Source organism: Oncorhynchus nerka, unplaced genomic scaffold (genome assembly GCF_034236695.1).
Source record: "Oncorhynchus nerka isolate Pitt River unplaced genomic scaffold, Oner_Uvic_2.0 unplaced_scaffold_1335, whole genome shotgun sequence".
Taxonomy (NCBI): Eukaryota; Metazoa; Chordata; class Actinopteri; order Salmoniformes; family Salmonidae; genus Oncorhynchus; species Oncorhynchus nerka.
Window position 1 is genome coordinate 94,734 of NW_027040013.1, and position 17,767 is coordinate 112,500.

Consider the following 17,767-nt stretch of genomic DNA (forward strand, 5'->3'; position numbering starts at 1 on the left):
GTGTGACTAATATGCATGCACACTCATGCTCGACTGTTGTCCTCTGTTCTGTTCTCCTCTGTTCTGTTCTGTTCTCCTCTGTTCTGTTCTGTTCTCCTCTACTCTCCTCTGTTCTGTTCTGTTCTCCTCTGTTCTGTTCTCCTCTGTTCTGTTCTCCTCTGTTCTGTTCTCCTCTCATCTCCTCTGTTCTGTTCTCCTCTGTTCTGTTTTCCTCTGTTCTGTTCTCCTCTCCTCTCCTCTGCTCTGTTCTGTTCTGTTCTCCTCTGTTCTCCTCTGCTCTCCTCTGTTCTCCTCTGTTCTGTTCTACTCTCCTCTGTTCTGTTCTCCTCCTCTCCTCTCCTCTCCTCTGCTCTGCTCTGTTCTGTTCTGTTCTGTTCTGTTCTCCTCTGTTCTCCTCTGTTCTGTTCTACTCTCCTCTGTTCTCCTCTGTTCTGTTCTACTCTCTGTTTTCCTCTGTTCTGTTCTCCTCTCCTCTGCTCTGTTCTGTTCTCCTCTGCTCTCCTCTGTTCTGTTCTACTCTGTTCTGTTCTGTTCTGTTCTCCTCTGTTCTGTTCTGTTCTCCTCTCCTCTGCTCTGTTCTGTTCTGTTCTGTTCTCCTCTGTTCTCCTCTGCTCTCCTCTGTTCTCCTCTGTTCTGTTCTACTCTCCTCTGTTCTGTTCTCCTCTCCTCTCCTCTGCTCTGCTCTGTTCTGTTCTGTTCTCCTCTGTTCTCCTCTGTTCTGTTCTACTCTCCTCTGTTCTCCTCTGTTCTGTTCTACTCTCTGTTTTCCTCTGTTCTGTTCTCCTCTGCTCTCCTCTGTTCTGTTCTACTCTGTTCTGTTCTCCTCTCCTCTGTTCTGTTCTGTTCTCCTCTCCTCTCCTCTGTTCTGTTCTCCTCTGTTCTCCTCTGTTCTGTTCTCCTCTGCTCTTTTCTGTTCTCCTCTGCTCTTTTCTGTTCTCATCTGTTCTGTTTTCCTCTGTTCTGTTCTCCTCTGTTCTGTTCTCCTCTGTTCTGTTCTCCTCTGTTCTGTTCTCCTCTGTTCTGTTCTCCTCTTGTCTGTTCTGTTCTCCTCTGTTTTCCTCTGTTCTGTTCTACCCCCCTCCTCTCCTCTGTTCTGTTCTCCTCTGCTCTGTTCTGTTCTCCTCTGTTCTGTTCTCCTCTTGTCTGTTCTGTTCTCCTCTGTTTTCCTCTGTTCTGTTTTCCTCTTGTCTGTTCTGTTCTGTTATGTTCTCCTCTGTTTTCCTCTGTTCTGTTTTCCTCTGCTCTGTTCTGTTCTGTTATGTTCTCCTCTGTTTTCCTCTGTTCTGTTTTCCTCTGTTCTGTTCTCCTCTGTTTTCCTCTGCTCTGTTCTGTTCTGTTATGTTCTCCTCTGTTTTCCTCTGTTCTGTTCTGTTCTCCTCTGTTCTGTTCTGTTCTGTTATGTTCTCCTCTGTTTTCCTCTGTTCTGTTTTCCTCTGTCTGTTCTGTTCTGTTATGTTCTCCTCTGTTTTCCTCTGTTCTGTTTTCCTCTGCTCTGTTCTGTTCTGTTATGTTCTCCTCTGTTTTCCTCTGTTCTGTTTTCCTCTGTTCTGTTCTCCTCTGTTTTCCTCTGCTCTGTTCTGTTCTGTTATGTTCTCCTCTGTTTTCCTCTGTTCTGTTCTGTTCTCCTCTGTTCTGTTCTGTTCTGTTATGTTCTCCTCTGTTTTCCTCTGTTCTGTTTTCCTCTGTTCTGTTTTCCTCTGTTCTGTTTTCCTCTGTTCTGTTCTCCTCTGTTCTCCTCTTGTCTGTTCTGTTCTCCTCTGTTCTGTTCTCCTCTTGTCTGTTCTGTTCTCCTCTGTTTTCCTCTGTTCTGTTTTCCTCTGCTCTGTTCTGTTCTGTTCTGTTCTCCTCTGTTCTGTTCTCCTCTGTTCTGTTTTCCTCTGTTCTGTTCTGTTTTCCTCTGTTCTGTTCTGTTCTCCTCTGTTCTGTTCTCCTCTGTTCTCCTCTGTTCTGTTCTCCTCTGTTCTGTTCTCCTCTGTTCTCCTCTGATCTGTTCTCCTCTGTTCTGTTCTCCTCTGTTCTTCTCTGTTCTGTTCTCCTCTGTTCTGTTCTCCTCTGTTCTGTTCTCCTCTGTTCTCCTCTTGTCTGTTCTGTTCTCCTCTGTTCTGTTCTCCTCTTGTCTGTTCTGTTCTCCTCTGTTTTCCTCTGTTCTGTTTTCCTCTGCTCTGTTCTGTTCTGTTCTGTTCTCCTCTGTTCTGTTCTCCTTTGTTCTGTTTTCCTCTGTTCTGTTCTGTTCTCCTCTGTTCTGTTCTCCTCTGTTCTGTTCTCCTCTGTTCTGTTCTCCTCTGTTCTGTTCTCCTCTGTTCTCCTCTGATCTGTTCTCCTCTGTTCTGTTCTCCTCTGTTCTGTTCTCCTCTGTTCTGTTCTCCTCTGTTCTGTTTTCCTCTGTTCTGTTTTCCTCTGTTCTGTTCTCCTCTGTTCTCCTCTGTTCTGTTCTCCTCTGTTCTCCTCTGTTTTGTTCTGTTCTCCTCTGTTCTGTTCTCATCTGATCTGTTCTCCTCTGTTCTCCTCTGTTCTGTTCTCCTCTGTTCTGTTCTCCTCTGTTCTGTTCTCCTCTGTTCTGTTCTCCTCTGTTCTGTTCTCCTCTGTTCTCCTCTGATCTGTTCTCCTCTGTTCTGTTCTCCTCTGTTCTCCTCTGTTCTGTTCTCCTCTGTTCTGTTCTCCTCTGTTCTCCTCTTGTCTGTTCTGTTCTCCTCTGTTCTGTTCTCCTCTTGTCTGTTCTGTTCTCCTCTGTTTTCCTCTGTTCTATTTTCCTCTGCTCTGTTCTGTTCTGTTCTGTTCTCCTCTGTTCTGTTCTCCTTTGTTCTGTTTTCCTCTGTTCTGTTCTGTTTTCCTCTGTTCTGTTCTGTTCTCCTCTGTTCTGTTCTCCTCTGTTCTGTTCTCCTCTGTTCTGTTCTCCTCTGTTCTCCTCTGATCTGTTCTCCTCTGTTCTCCTCTGTTCTGTTCTCCTCTGTTCTGTTCTCCTCTGTTCTGTTCTCCTCTGTTCTGTTTTCCTCTGTTCTGTTTTCCTCTGTTCTGTTCTCCTCTGTTCTGTTCTCCTCTGTTCTCCTCTGTTTTGTTCTGTTCTCCTCTGTTCTGTTCTCATCTGTTCTGTTCTCCTCTGTTCTCCTCTGTTCTGTTCTCCTCTGTTCTCCTCTGTTCTGTTCTCCTCTGTTCTCCTCTGTTTTGTTCTGTTCTCCTCTTTTCTGCTCTGTTCTCCTTTGCTCTGCTCTCCTCTGTTCTCCTTTCCTTTGTTCTCCACTCCTGTGTTCTCATCTGTTCTCCACTGTTCTGTTCTCCTCTCCTCTGTTCTCCTCTCCTCTCATCTGTTCTCCACTGTTCTGTTCTCCTCTCCTCTGTTCTCCTCTCCTCTGTTCTGCTCTGCTCTGTAGATGGATGAGATTAAGGTAAAAGACAGAGCATGCTGTGTGCTGGGGAAGGAGCTGGGTGTTCAGGCTGGACACACTCAGAGGCTCCAGCTGCAGAAGGAGGCTGTGGATGAGCAGCTAGCCCAGATCAGAAGCAGGGAGGTTGGGGCAGGAGGACACCTCCACAGCCCCAAACGAGACGCTCCTTACCCCAGTGGTGCAGGAGACACCTCAGAGAGCCTCGTAAGCAATCTCTCTCCCTCCATCTCGCCTCTCACTACTGCATAATGCAGGCTACCCCTCTATCTAGCCTCTCACTACTGCATAATGCAGGCTACCCCTCTATCTAGCCTCTCACTACTGCGTAATGAAGGCTACCCCTCTATCTAGCCTCTCACTACTGCATAATGCAGGCTACCCCTCTATCTAGCCTCTCACTACTGCATAATGCAGGCTACCCCTCTATCTCGCCTCTCACTGCTGCGTAATGCAGGCTATCTATAGACCTACCTCCACAAACGCAAGGCCCGTTGTTGCCTCTGCAACTTTAAATCTAGCTAACGTGTTTATTTTGCTTTCTTTGTGCTTCACCTTCTTTATCTGTTTCTAGACGCTTAAATGGAGTCTAGAGATCTGCCCTGGCTGAGCCTAGATGTTCTCTATTACTGCACCCAGTACCAGTCCTCTCACCTTCCTTTACTGTCTAATCCTCCACCCAGCACCAGTCCTCTAACCTTCCTTTACTGTCTATTCCTCCACCCAGCACCAGTCCTCTAACCTTCCTTTACTGTCTAATCCTCCACCCAGCACCAGTCCTCTAACCTTCCTTTACTGTCTATTCCTCCTTCATTTACTGTCTAATCCTCCACCCAACACCATCACCTTCCACCCAACACCAGTCCTCTCACCTTCCTTTACTGTCTATTCCTCCACCCAGCACCAGTCCTCTAACCTTCCTTTACTGTCTAATCCTCCACCCAGCACCAGTCCTCTAACCTTCCTTTACTGTCTATTCCTCCTTCATTTACTGTCTAATCCTCCACCCAACACCAGTCCTCTCACCTTCCTTTACTGTCTATTCCTCCACCCAGCACCAGTCCTCTCACCTTCCTTTACTGTCTAATCCTCCACCCAGCACCAGTCCTCTCACCTTCCTTTACTGTCTAATCCTCCGTCCTTTACTGTCTAATCCTCCACCCAACACCAGTCCTCTCACCTTCCTTTACTGTCTAATCCTCCTTCCTTTACTGTCTATTCCTCCACCCAGCACCAGTCCTCTCACCTTCCTTTACTGTCTATTCCTCCTTCCTTTACTGTCTAATCCTCCACCCAGCACCAGTCCTCTAACCTTCCTTTACTGTCTATTCCTCCTTCCTTTACTGTCTATTCCTCCATCCAGCACCAGTCCTCTAACCTTCCTTTACTGTCTATTCCTCCTTCTGTCTATTCCTCCATCCCACCAGTCCTCCTATTCCTCCACCCAACACCAGTCCTCTCACCTTGCTTTACTGTCTAATCCTCCACCCAGCACCAGTCCTCTAACCTTCCTTTACTGTCTATTCCTCCTTCCTTTACTGTCTAATCCTCCACCCAACACCAGTCCTCTCACCTTCCTTTACTGTCTAATCCTCCACCCAGCACCAGTCCTCTCACCTTCCTTTACTGTCTAATCCTCCTTCCTTTACTGTCTAATCCTCCACCCAGCACCAGTCCTCTCACCTTCCTTTACTGTCTATTCCTCCACCCAGCACCAGTCCTCTCACCTTCCTTTACTGTCTATTCCTCCACCCAGCACCAGTCCTCTCACCTTCCTTTACTGTCTAATCCTCCTTCCTTTACTGTCTAATCCTCCACCCAGCACCAGTCCTCTCACCTTCCTTTACTGTCTATTCCTCCACCCAGCACCAGTCCTCTCACCTTCCTTTACTGTCTATTCCTCCACCCAGCACCAGTCCTCTAACCTTCCTTTACTGTCTATTACTGCACCCAGCACCAGTCCTCTCACCTTCCTTTACTGTCTATTCCTCCACCCAGCACCAGTCCTCTCACCTTCCTTTACTGTCTATTCCTCCATCCAGCACCAGTCCTCTCACCTACATTTACTGTCTATTCCTCCACCCAGCACCAGTCCTCTCACCTTCCTTTACTTTCTATTCCTCCATCCAGCACCAGTCCTCTCACCTTCCTTTACTATCTATTCCTCCATCCAGCACCAGTCCTCTAACCGTCCTTTACTGTCTATTCCTCCACCCAGCACTAGTCCTCTAACCTTCCTTTACTGTCTATTCCTCCTTCCTTTACTATCTATTCCTCCATCCAGCACCAGTCCTCTCACCTTCCTTTACTGTCTATTCCTCCATCCAGCACCAGTCCTCTCACCTTCCTTTACTGTCTATTCCTCCATCCAGCACCAGTCCTCTAACCTTCCTTTACTGTCTATTCCTCCACCCAGCACCAGTCCTCTAACCTTCCTTTACTGTCTATTCCTCCATCCAGCACCAGTCCTCTCACCTTCCTTTACTGTCTATTCCTCCATCCAGCACCAGTCCTCTAACCTTCCTTTACTGTCTATTCCTCCACCCAGCACCAGTCCTCTAACCTTCCTTTACTGTCTATTCCTCCACCCAGCACCAGTCCTCTAACCATCTTTTACTGTCTATTCCTCCACCCAGCACCAGTCCTCTCACCTTTCTTTACTGTCTATTCCTCCACCCAGCACCAGTCCTCTCACCTTCCTTTACTGTCTATTCCTCCACCCAGCACCAGTCCTCCCACCTTCCTTTACTGTCTATTCCTCCACCCAGCACCAGTCCTCTAACCTTCCTTTACTGTCTATTCCTCCACCCAGCACCAGTCCTCTCACCTTCCTTTACTGTCTATTCCTCCACCCAGCACCAGTCCTCCCACCTTCCTTTACTGTCTATTCCTCCACCCAGCACCAGTCCTCTAACCTTCCTTTACTGTCTATTCCTCCACCCAGCACCAGTCCTCTAACCTTCCTTTACTGTCTATTCCTCCACCCAGCACCAGTCCTCTCACCTTCCTTTACTGTCTATTCCTCCCCCAGCACCAGTCCTCTAACCTTCCTTTACTGTATATTCCTCCACCCAACACCAGTCCTCTAACCTTCCTTTACTGTCTATTCCTCCACCCAGCACCAGTCCTCTCACCTTCATTTACTGTCTATTCCACCTTCCTTTACTGTCTATCTGCAGATACGATGTCCTCTCACCTTCCTTTACTGTCTATCTGCAGATACGATGTCCTCTCACCTTCCTTTACTGTCTATCTGCAGATACGATGTCCTCTCACCTTCCTTTACTGTCTATCTGCAGATACGATGTCCTCTCACCTTCCTTTACTGTCTATCTGCAGATACGATGTCCTCTCACCTTCCTTTACTGTCTATCTGCAGATACGATGTCCTCTCACCTTCCTTTACTGTCTATCTGCAGATACGATGTCCTCTCACCTTCCTTTACTGTCTATCTGCAGATACGATGTCCTCTCACCTTCCTTTACTGTCTATCTGCAGATACGATGTCCTCTCACCTTCCTTTACTGTCTATCTGCAGATACGATGTCCTCTCACCTTCCTTTACTGTCTATCTGCAGATACGATGTTCTCTCACCTTCCTTTACTGTCTATCTGCAGATACGATGTCCTCTCACCTTCCTTTACTGTCTATCTGCAGATACGATGTCCTCTCACCTTCCTTTACTGTCTATCTGCAGATACGATGTCCTCTCACCTTCCTTTACTGTCTATCTGCCGATGTCCTCTCACCTTCCTTTACTGTCTATCTGCAGATACGATGTCCTCTCACCTTCCTTTACTGTCTATCTGCAGATACGATGTCCTCTCACCTTCCTTTACTGTCTATCTGCAGATACGATGTTCTCTTACCTTCCTTTACTGTCTATCTGCAGATATGATGTTCTCTACTGTTGAAAGATGTCTTCTGCACCACTGAATCAGGAATTCTTGAGACGTTTATAGATGGTTTTGTTTAGATCTCGTTCTTTCCTCTTCAGCTCTTCATTTTTATATTTTCTAATATTCAGCTCATAAATATATATATGAATCTCTGAATTTTAAACACAGTGGAAACTAAAGTCTGCACATTTCAATGTTTTATTAATATTTTACAGCAAATTCCTTGTAATCAAATGTACACACGTCACCATTCCCTGTTGAAGAACTAAATGTGTTTATGTCCGAGCTGTTCCTGGCTGCTGTGCACCAGTCCGTGGTCGGTGACTTCCTCAATCTATAAGCACATCACCTGAACACCTTCACACTGTCACCAATATTCACACTCCCTTACACTCACCTACTCATGCTTACAGAGTAGACACCTGTTATTTCAACAGGCTACTTACTTATTATTATCGGCATGCCTCTCAATGTAGTTAGTCTCTTCTCACAGCTGCTGAGTCTGAGCGCCATGAGTCAGGAGTAGCTGGGGCCAGCTTTGGGGTCAATTCCAATTCAAATCAGTCAATTCAGGAAGTAAATTGACGTTCCAATTCAAGTCAGTCAATTCAGGAAGTAAATTGACGTTCCAATTCAAGTAAGTCAATTCAGGAAGTAAATTGACGTTCCAAATCAATAATTGATTTTTTTTTTAAAGGCATCTTATTTTCAATGACTTCTCAATAAATTGAAAAGGAGAAGATGTTTGTTTTTAAATGTTAAATTCAAATCATTTCCTGAATTGACTTCCTTCAGTTCAAAAGGACCCCAACCCTGATGAGTAGCAAGCAAGGCTGCACTGTAATAAACACCATAGTAAGCGGCCGTAGCCTATTGAATAGTGTTTTCATTTTCACGGCAGAAAATGGATGGACGTTTTTTATTTTTCTGTTTATTATTTGTTCTGTGTAAGAATGAATGTACCCACTGTCCACTTTATTACACTGTTATTTAGATAAATCCATGTCAACAGGAACCCAGAAGTTTCCGGGTGTTTTTTACCACATTAACTGGCGTTTCTACATGGAGCGTTTACAGTGAAGGTCCAGAGGGCTTTCGATAAGTGGGGTTCAGGGGGTGAGGCCTAATATACTGGAATAATACAGCCTGGGGATGGTGTTTGAGGTTATTCCCAGTCATCTGCAGTTGGTGTGTGTTTCAGGAACAGCAGTTGGATGAGAAGGACGCGCGACGCTTCCAGCTGAAGATCGCTGAGCTGAGTGCCGTCATCCGCAAACTGGAGGATCGCAACGCCCTCTTGTCAGAGGAAAGAAATGAACTGGTGAGCCGTTCTGACGTCTTCCAATCACAGGTATAAACCGGGTGGTTCCAGCCCTGAATGCTGATTGGCTGGAGGACCGCGTGCCCTCCTGTTTGGTTCTGGTATAACAACCAGGTTTGGTATTGGATCAGTTTGTCTCTGGTATAACAACCAGGTTTGGTATTGGATCAGTTTGGTTCTGGTATAACAACCAGGTTTGGTATTGGATCAGTTTGGCTCTGGTATAACAACCAGGTTTGGTATTGGATCAGTTTGGTTCTGGTATAACAACCAGGTTTGGTATTGGATCAGTTTGGCTCTGGTATAACAACCAGGTTTGGTATTGGATCAGTTTGGTTCTGGTATAACAACCAGGTTTGGTATTGGATCAGTTTGGCTCTGGTATAACAACCAGGTTTGGTATTGGATCAGTTTGGTTCTGGTATAACAACCAGGTTTGATATTGGATCAGTTTGGTTCTGGTATAGCAACCAGGTTTGGTATTGGATCAGTTTGGTTCTGGTATAACAACCAGGTTTGATATTGGATCAGTTTGGTTCTGGTATAACAACCCGGTTTGATATTGGATCAGTTTGGTTCTGGTATAACAACCAGGTTTGGTATTGGATCAGTTTGGTTCTGGTATAACAACCCGGTTTGATATTGGATCAGTTTGGTTCTGGCAACCTTTTATTTTATTTTTGACCTTTGACCCACATATTGTGAAACAAATGCATCAACAACATAGGAGTGTTACTTTACTCACCAGGTTTGGACAGTTTGCGTTTACTCACTTTTCTGTTCCACCACATCACTGCCTGATATTCAAGCTGAGAACCTTCCTGTCATTGCAAAAGTTCTCACTTATTTAAAGAGCTTCTATGCCGAGTTTACGGGACCATGTCACCGGTCCCAATACAAGAACCAATGCCGTTTCAAATCCAGATGTTAATGATCACATACACATGGTTAGCAGATGTTATTGGTCACATACACACGGTTAGCAGATGTTATTGGTCACATACACACGGTTAGCAGATGTTATTGGTCACATACACACGGTTAGCAGATGTTAATGGTCACATACACATGGTTAGCAGATGTTAATGCGAGTGTAGCGAAATGCTTGTGCTTCCAGTTCCAACAGTGCAGTAATATCTAACAAGTAATATCTAACAATTTCACAACAACTACCTAATACACACAAATCTAAAGGGGTGAATGAGAATATGTCCATATAAGTATATGGATGAGTGATGGCTGAGCGGCAAAGGCAAGGTGCAATAGATGGTATAAAATACAGTGTATACACATGAGATGAGTATATAAGTTATGTAAACATCATTATTAAAGTGGCATTAGTATCAAACTCCAGGCCGTGGTCAGATGACATGAAAATAGAGTTCTTTTGGCCAATCACACCAGCAGTGAGTTTGGTGTTTAGAAACAGAAGCATATGCAGAAAGTTACCTCATACCTAAGGTAACATATGGTAGTGGGTCATTGATGTTATGTTATAATATGGTAGTGGATCATTGATGTTCTTATTGGTCATTGATGTTCTGGTAAAATGGTGGATCATTGATGTTATGGTATAATATGGATGTTAGTGGTCATTGATGTTATGGTATAATATGGTGGATCATTGATTATAAGATCATTGGTGTTCTGGTATAATATGGTAGTGATGTTCTGGTATAATATGGTAGTGATGTTCTGGTATAATATGGTAGTGGGTCATTGGTGTTCTGGTATAATATGGTAGTGATGTTCTGGTATAATATGGTAGTGATGTTCTGGTATAATATGGTAGTGGATCATTGATGTTCTGGTATAATATGGTAGTGGGTCATTGATGTTATGTTCTGGTATAATATGGTAGTGGATCATTGATGTTCTGGTAACATATGGTGGTGGATCATTGGTGTTCTGGTATAATATGGTAGTGGGTCATTGATGTTCTGGTATAATATGGTAGTGGGTCATTGATGTTCTGGTAGTGGATCATTGATGTTCTGGTATAATATGGTAGTGGATCATTGATGTTCTGGTATAATATGGTAGTGGGTCATTGATGTTCTGGTATAATATGGTAGTGGGTCATTGATGTTCTGGTATAATATGGTAGTGGGTCATTGATGTTCTGGTATAATATGGTAGTGGATCATTGATGTTCTGGTATAATATGGTAGTGGGTCATTGATGTTCTGGTATAATATGGTAGTGATGTTCTGGTATAATACGGTAGTGGATCATTGATGTTCTGGTATAATATGGTAGTGGGTCATTGATGTTCTGGTATAATATGGTAGTGGGTCATTGATGTTATGGTATAATATGGTAGTGGATCATTGATGTTCTGGTGGTGATGTTATGTTCTGGTAACATATGGTGGTGGATCATTGATGTTCTGGTATAATATGGTAGTGATGTTCTGGTATAATATGGTAGTGGATCATTGATGTTCTGGTATAATATGGTAGTGGGTCATTGATGTTCTGGTATAATATGGTAGTGGGTCATTGATGTTCTGGTATAATATGGTGGTGGATCATTGATGTTCTGGTATAATATGGTAGTGGATCATTGATGTTCTGGTATAATATGGTAGTGGATCATTGATGTTCTGGTATAATATGGTAGTGGATCATTGATGTTCTGGTATAATATGGTAGTGGGTCATTGATGTTCTGGTATAATATGGTAGTGGGTCATTGATGTTCTGGTATAATATGGTAGTGGGTCATTGATGTTATGGTATAATATGGTAGTGGATCATTGATGTTCTGGTGGTGATGTTATGTTCTGGTAACATATGGTGGTGGATCATTGATGTTCTGGTATAATATGGTAGTGATGTTCTGGTATAATATGGTAGTGGATCATTGATGTTCTGGTATAATATGGTAGTGGGTCATTGATGTTCTGGTATAATATGGTAGTGGGTCATTGATGTTCTGGTATAATATGGTGGTGGATCATTGATGTTCTGGTATAATATGGTAGTGGATCATTGATGTTATGGTATAATATGGTAGTGATGTTCTGGTATAATATGGTAGTGGGTCATTGATGTTATGGTATAATATGGTAGTGGGTCATTGATGTTATGGTATAATATGGTAGTGGGTCATTGATGTTCTGGTATAATATGGTAGTGGGTCATTGATGTTCTGGTATAATATGGTAGTGGGTCATTGATGTTATGGTATAATATGGTAGTGGATCATTGATGTTCTGGTATAATATGGTAGTGATGTTCTGGTATAATATGGTAGTGGATCATTGATGTTCTGGTATAATATGGTAGTGGATCATTGATGTTCTGGTATAATATGGTAGTGATGTTCTGGTATAATATGGTAGTGGATCATTGATGTTCTGGTATAATATGGTAGTGGGTCATTGATGTTCTGGTATAATATGGTAGTGATGTTCTGGTATAATATGGTAGTGGATCATTGATGTTATGGTATAATATGGTAGTGGGTCATTGATGTTATGGTAGTGGATCATTGATGTTCTGGTATAATATGGTAGTGGGTCATTGATGTTCTGGTATAATATGGTAGTGGATCATTGATGTTCTGGTATAATATGGTAGTGGATCATTGATGTTCTGGTATAATATGGTAGTGGTCATTGATGTTCTGGTATAATATGGTAGTGGGTCATTGATGTTCTGGTATAATATGGTAGTGGGTCATTGATGTTCTGGTATAATATGGTAGTGGATCATTGATGTTCTGGTATAATATGGTAGTGATGTTCTGGTATAATATGGTAGTGGGTCATTGATGTTCTGGTATAATATGGTAGTGATGTTCTGGTATAATATGGTAGTGGATCATTGATGTTCTGGTATAATATGGTAGTGATGTTCTGGTATAATATGGTAGTGATGTTCTGGTATAATATGGTAGTGATGTTCTGGTATAATATGGTAGTGATGTTCTGGTAAAATATGGTAGTGGATCATTGATGTTCTGGTAACATATGGTAGTGGATCATTGATGTTCTGGTAACATATGGTAGTGGATCATTGATGTTCTGGTATAATATGGTAGTGATGTTCTGGTATAATATGGTAGTGGTGTTCTGGTATAATATGGTAGTGGATCATTGATGTTCTGGTATAATATGGTAGTGGATCATTGATGTTCTGGTATAATATGGTAGTGGGTCATTGATGTTATGGTATAATATGGTAGTGGGTCATTGATGTTCTGGTATAATATGGTAGTGGATCATTGATGTTATGGTATAATATGGTAGTGATGTTCTGGTATAATATGGTAGTGATGTTCTGGTATAATATGGTAGTGGATCATTGATGTTCTGGTATAATATGGTAGTGGGTCATTGATGTTATGTTCTGGTATAATATGGTAGTGGATCATTGATGTTCTGGTAACATATGGTGGTGGATCATTGGTGTTCTGGTATAATATGGTAGTGGGTCATTGATGTTCTGTATAATATGGTATAATATGGTAGTGGATCATTGATGTTCTGGTATAATATGGTAGTGGATCATTGATGTTCTGGTATAATATGGTAGTGGGTCATTGATGTTCTGGTATAATATGGTAGTGGGTCATTGATGTTCTGGTATAATATGGTAGTGGGTCATTGATGTTCTGGTATAATATGGTAGTGGATCATTGATGTTCTGGTATAATATGGTAGTGGGTCATTGATGTTCTGGTATAATATGGTAGTGATGTTCTGGTATAATATGGTAGTGGATCATTGATGTTCTGGTATAATATGGTAGTGGGTCATTGATGTTCTGGTATAATATGGTAGTGGGTCATTGATGTTATGGTATAATATGGTAGTGGATCATTGATGTTCTGGTATAATATGGTAGTGGATCATTGATGTTCTGGTATAATATGGTAGTGATGTTCTGGTATAATATGGTAGTGGATCATTGATGTTCTGGTATAATATGGTAGTGGGTCATTGATGTTCTGGTATAATATGGTAGTGGGTCATTGATGTTCTGGTATAATATGGTAGTGGATCATTGATGTTCTGGTATAATATGGTAGTGGATCATTGATGTTCTGGTATAATATGGTAGTGGATCATTGATGTTCTGGTATAATATGGTAGTGGATCATTGATGTTCTGGTATAATATGGTAGTGGGTCATTGATGTTCTGGTATAATATGGTAGTGGGTCATTGATGTTCTGGTATAATATGGTAGTGGGTCATTGATGTTATGGTATAATATGGTAGTGGATCATTGATGTTCTGGTGGTGATGTTATGTTCTGGTAACATATGGTGGTGGATCATTGATGTTCTGGTATAATATGGTAGTGATGTTCTGGTATAATATGGTAGTGGATCATTGATGTTCTGGTATAATATGGTAGTGGGTCATTGATGTTCTGGTATAATATGGTAGTGGATCATTGATGTTCTGGTATAATATGGTGGTGGATCATTGATGTTCTGGTATAATATGGTAGTGGATCATTGATGTTCATTGATGTTCTGGTATAATATGGTAGTGGGTCATTGATGTTATGGTATAATATGGTAGTGGGTCATTGATGTTATGGTATAATATGGTAGTGGGTCATTGATGTTCTGGTATAATATGGTAGTGGGTCATTGATGTTCTGGTATAATATGGTAGTGATGTTCTGGTATAATATGGTAGTGGATCATTGATGTTCTGGTATAATATGGTAGTGGATCATTGATGTTCTGGTATAATATGGTAGTGGATCATTGATGTTCTGGTATAATATGGTAGTGATGTTCTGGTATAATATGGTAGTGGATCATTGATGTTCTGGTATAATATGGTAGTGGGTCATTGATGTTCTGGTATAATATGGTAGTGATGTTCTGGTATAATATGGTAGTGGATCATTGATGTTCTGGTATAATATGGTGGTGGGTCATTGATGTTCTGGTATAATATGGTGGTGGATCATTGATGTTCTGGTATAATATGGTAGTGCGTCATTGATGTTCTGGTATAATATGGTAGTGGATCATTGATGTTCTGGTATAATATGGTAGTGGATCATTGATGTTCTGGTATAATATGGTAGTGGGTCATTGATGTTCTGGTATAATATGGTAGTGGGTCATTGATGTTCTGGTATAATATGGTAGTGATGTTCTGGTATAATATGGTAGTGGATCATTGATGTTCTGGTATAATATGGTAGTGATGTTCTGGTATAATATGGTAGTGGGTCATTGATGTTCTGGTATAATATGGTAGTGATGTTCTGGTATAATATGGTAGTGGATCATTGATGTTCTGGTATAATATGGTAGTGATGTTCTGGTATAATATGGTAGTGATGTTCTGGTATAATATGGTAGTGATGTTCTGGTATAATATGGTAGTGATGTTCTGGTATAATATGGTAGTGATGTTCTGGTATAATATGGTAGTGATGTTCTGGTATAATATGGTAGTGATGTTCTGGTATAATATGGTAGTGGATCATTGATGTTCTGGTATAATATGGTAGTGGATCATTGATGTTCTGGTATAATATGGTAGTGGATCATTGATGTTCTGGTATAATATGGTAGTGATGTTCTGGTATAATATGGTAGTGGTGTTCTGGTATAATATGGTAGTGGATCATTGATGTTCTGGTATAATATGGTAGTGGATCATTGATGTTCTGGTATAATATGGTAGTGGGTCATTGATGTTCTGGTATAATATGGTAGTGATGTTCTGGTATAATATGGTAGTGGATCATTGATGTTCTGGTATAATATGGTAGTGATGTTCTGGTATAATATGGTAGTGATGTTCTGGTATAATATGGTAGTGATGTTCTGGTATAATATGGTAGTGGATCATTGATGTTCTGGTAACATATGGTAGTGGATCATTGATGTTATGCGGCTATTTTCTTTCCACTGGTCCTGAGGCCCTTGTTAAGGTCAACGACATCATGAACTTTACAAAGTACCAGGACATTTGACCAAATACCAGGTTGCGTCTCTCAGGAGGCTGACACTTTGCCGCAAGTGGATCTTCCAGCAAGACAATAATCCCAACCACACATCAAAATCAACAAGAAATTGTTAATTGACAAAAATCAACATTTTGAAAGGGCCATCTCAGTCTCCGGACTTGAACCCCATTGAAAACCTGTAGTTTGAATTGCAGTCATCGAAGGATATCAAGGATGTGGACAGATTCTGTATGGAGGACTGGTCTAAACCCCCCCCAATGTACTGCTCATCTATATCAAGGATGTGGAAAGATTCTGTATGGAGGACTGGTCTACCCCCCCCCTCCCCCAATGTACTGCTCATCTATATCAAGGATGTGGAAAGATTCTGTATGGAGGACTGGTCTACCCCCCAATGTACTGCTCATCTATATCAAGGATGTGGAAAGATTCTGTATGGAGGACTGGTCTAACCCCCCCAATGTACTGCTCATCTATATCAAGGGTGCCGATAATTGTGGACCTGACTGTGTCTGTGTCTAGCAGCAGCGCCCGCGAGAGGCAGAGGGCCCCTGCTGGACAAGAACGATACTGATGACATGTGTGTGTGTGTGTGTGTGTGTGTGTGTGTGTGTGTGTGTGTGTGTGTGTGTGTGTGTGTGTGTGTGTGTGTGTGTGTGTGTGTGTGTGTGTGTGTGTGTGTGTGTGTGTGTGTGTGTGTGTGTGTGTGTGTGTGTGTGTGTGTGTGTGTGTGTGTGTGTTTGTGTGTGTGTGTGTGTGTGTGTGTGTGTGTGTGTGTGTGTGTGTGTGTGTGTGTGTGTGTGTTTGTGTGTGTGTGTGTGTGTGTCTGTGTCTGTGTGTGTGTCAAGCGGCGCCTAAGAGAGGCAGAGAGACAGTTTATACCCCTGCTGGACAAGAATGATACTGATGGTGTGTGTGTCCGTCTAGCTGAAGCGCCTAAGAGAGGCAGAGAGCCAGTTTATGCCCCTGCTGGACAAGAACAAGAGGCTGAGCAGGAAGAATGAGGAGCTGGCCCACGCATTCAGACGCATGGAGAACAAACTACGCTTCATTACAGAGGAGAACATGGAAATGGTAGAGCACACACACACACACACACACACACACACACACACACACACACACATATGCACGCACACACACACACTCAACACACACACACACATACACACACACATACACACACACATACACACATACACACACTCAACACACACACACACACACACACACACACACACACACACACAGTTGTCAGTGTTTTTTATTGGTCCTGTGCAGTTGTAAATCAAACACATACATGTGTATACACCAAATGTGTTTTCAATTTCAACGTATTTTATAAGAAATAGTGAATCCTGCAAGGGTGCCGATATATATCACTGCACCTGTGAACACTGGCTACCTTGAACACAGTACAATAATCTCTTGTGACAGAGAGATAACAGAACACTGACTACCTTTATAAAAAGGGTGGGTATAATCCTGAATGCTGATTGGTTAAAACCGCATTCCAGCCGGTGTCTATTCCACAAGTTACCACCGGCTAAGTCTATGACGTTAAAATGCCTATTTACTCTGTTCCATCTGACTGCGCCATCCACTGTCTCATCAGCCCAATCCACTGTCTCATCAGCCCAATCCACTGTCTCATCAGCCCAATCCACTGTCTCATCAGCCCAATCCACTGTCTCATCAGCCCAATCCACTGTCTCATCAGCCCAATCCACTGTCTCATCAGCCCTATCCACTGTCTCATCAGCCCAATCCACTGTCTCATCAGCCCTATCCACTGTCTCATCAGCCCAATCCACTGTCTCATCAGCCCTATCCACTGTCTCATCAGCCCAATCCACTGTCTCATCAACCCAATCCACTGTCTCATCAGCCCAATCCACTGTCTCATCATCCACTGTCTCATCAACCCAATCCACTGTCTCATCCACTGTCTCCAGCCAGGCAATTTATGAACTTGATCTCCACTATAAAAAGCATCTAGACATTATCTCACATGTCTTTTAGATTAACGTTTAACAGCAGTGGTTTGTATAAACCTGCTGTCTGTCTCTCCCACATTTGCAACATTGTTTCAATATTTAAATTCGATCTCCAGCTGTCCGTAGTAATGAACGAGTCTGGAGTCGGACGAGACAGACAGACAGCGTTTCTCAGCCAGTCGAAATCATGAATCAGCTGGCATCATTTTATTGGTTT

General features: G+C 42.5%; 1 protein-coding gene across 1 annotated transcript in view; it reads left to right on the top strand.

Annotated features, from left to right (window-relative positions):
- Nucleotides 1–17,767, top strand: part of LOC135568917 (janus kinase and microtubule-interacting protein 3-like) — a gene marked incomplete at both ends in the record, with an annotated part of 68,441 nt that overhangs the window by 31,384 nt on the left and 19,290 nt on the right. The window contains 3 exons of the mRNA XM_065015704.1: nt 3,369–3,587; nt 8,483–8,632; nt 16,481–16,627. Of these exons, the coding sequence (XP_064871776.1) occupies nt 3,369–3,587; nt 8,483–8,632; nt 16,481–16,627 (516 nt within the window). The remainder of the gene's footprint in view (nt 1–3,368; nt 3,588–8,482; nt 8,633–16,480; nt 16,628–17,767) is intronic.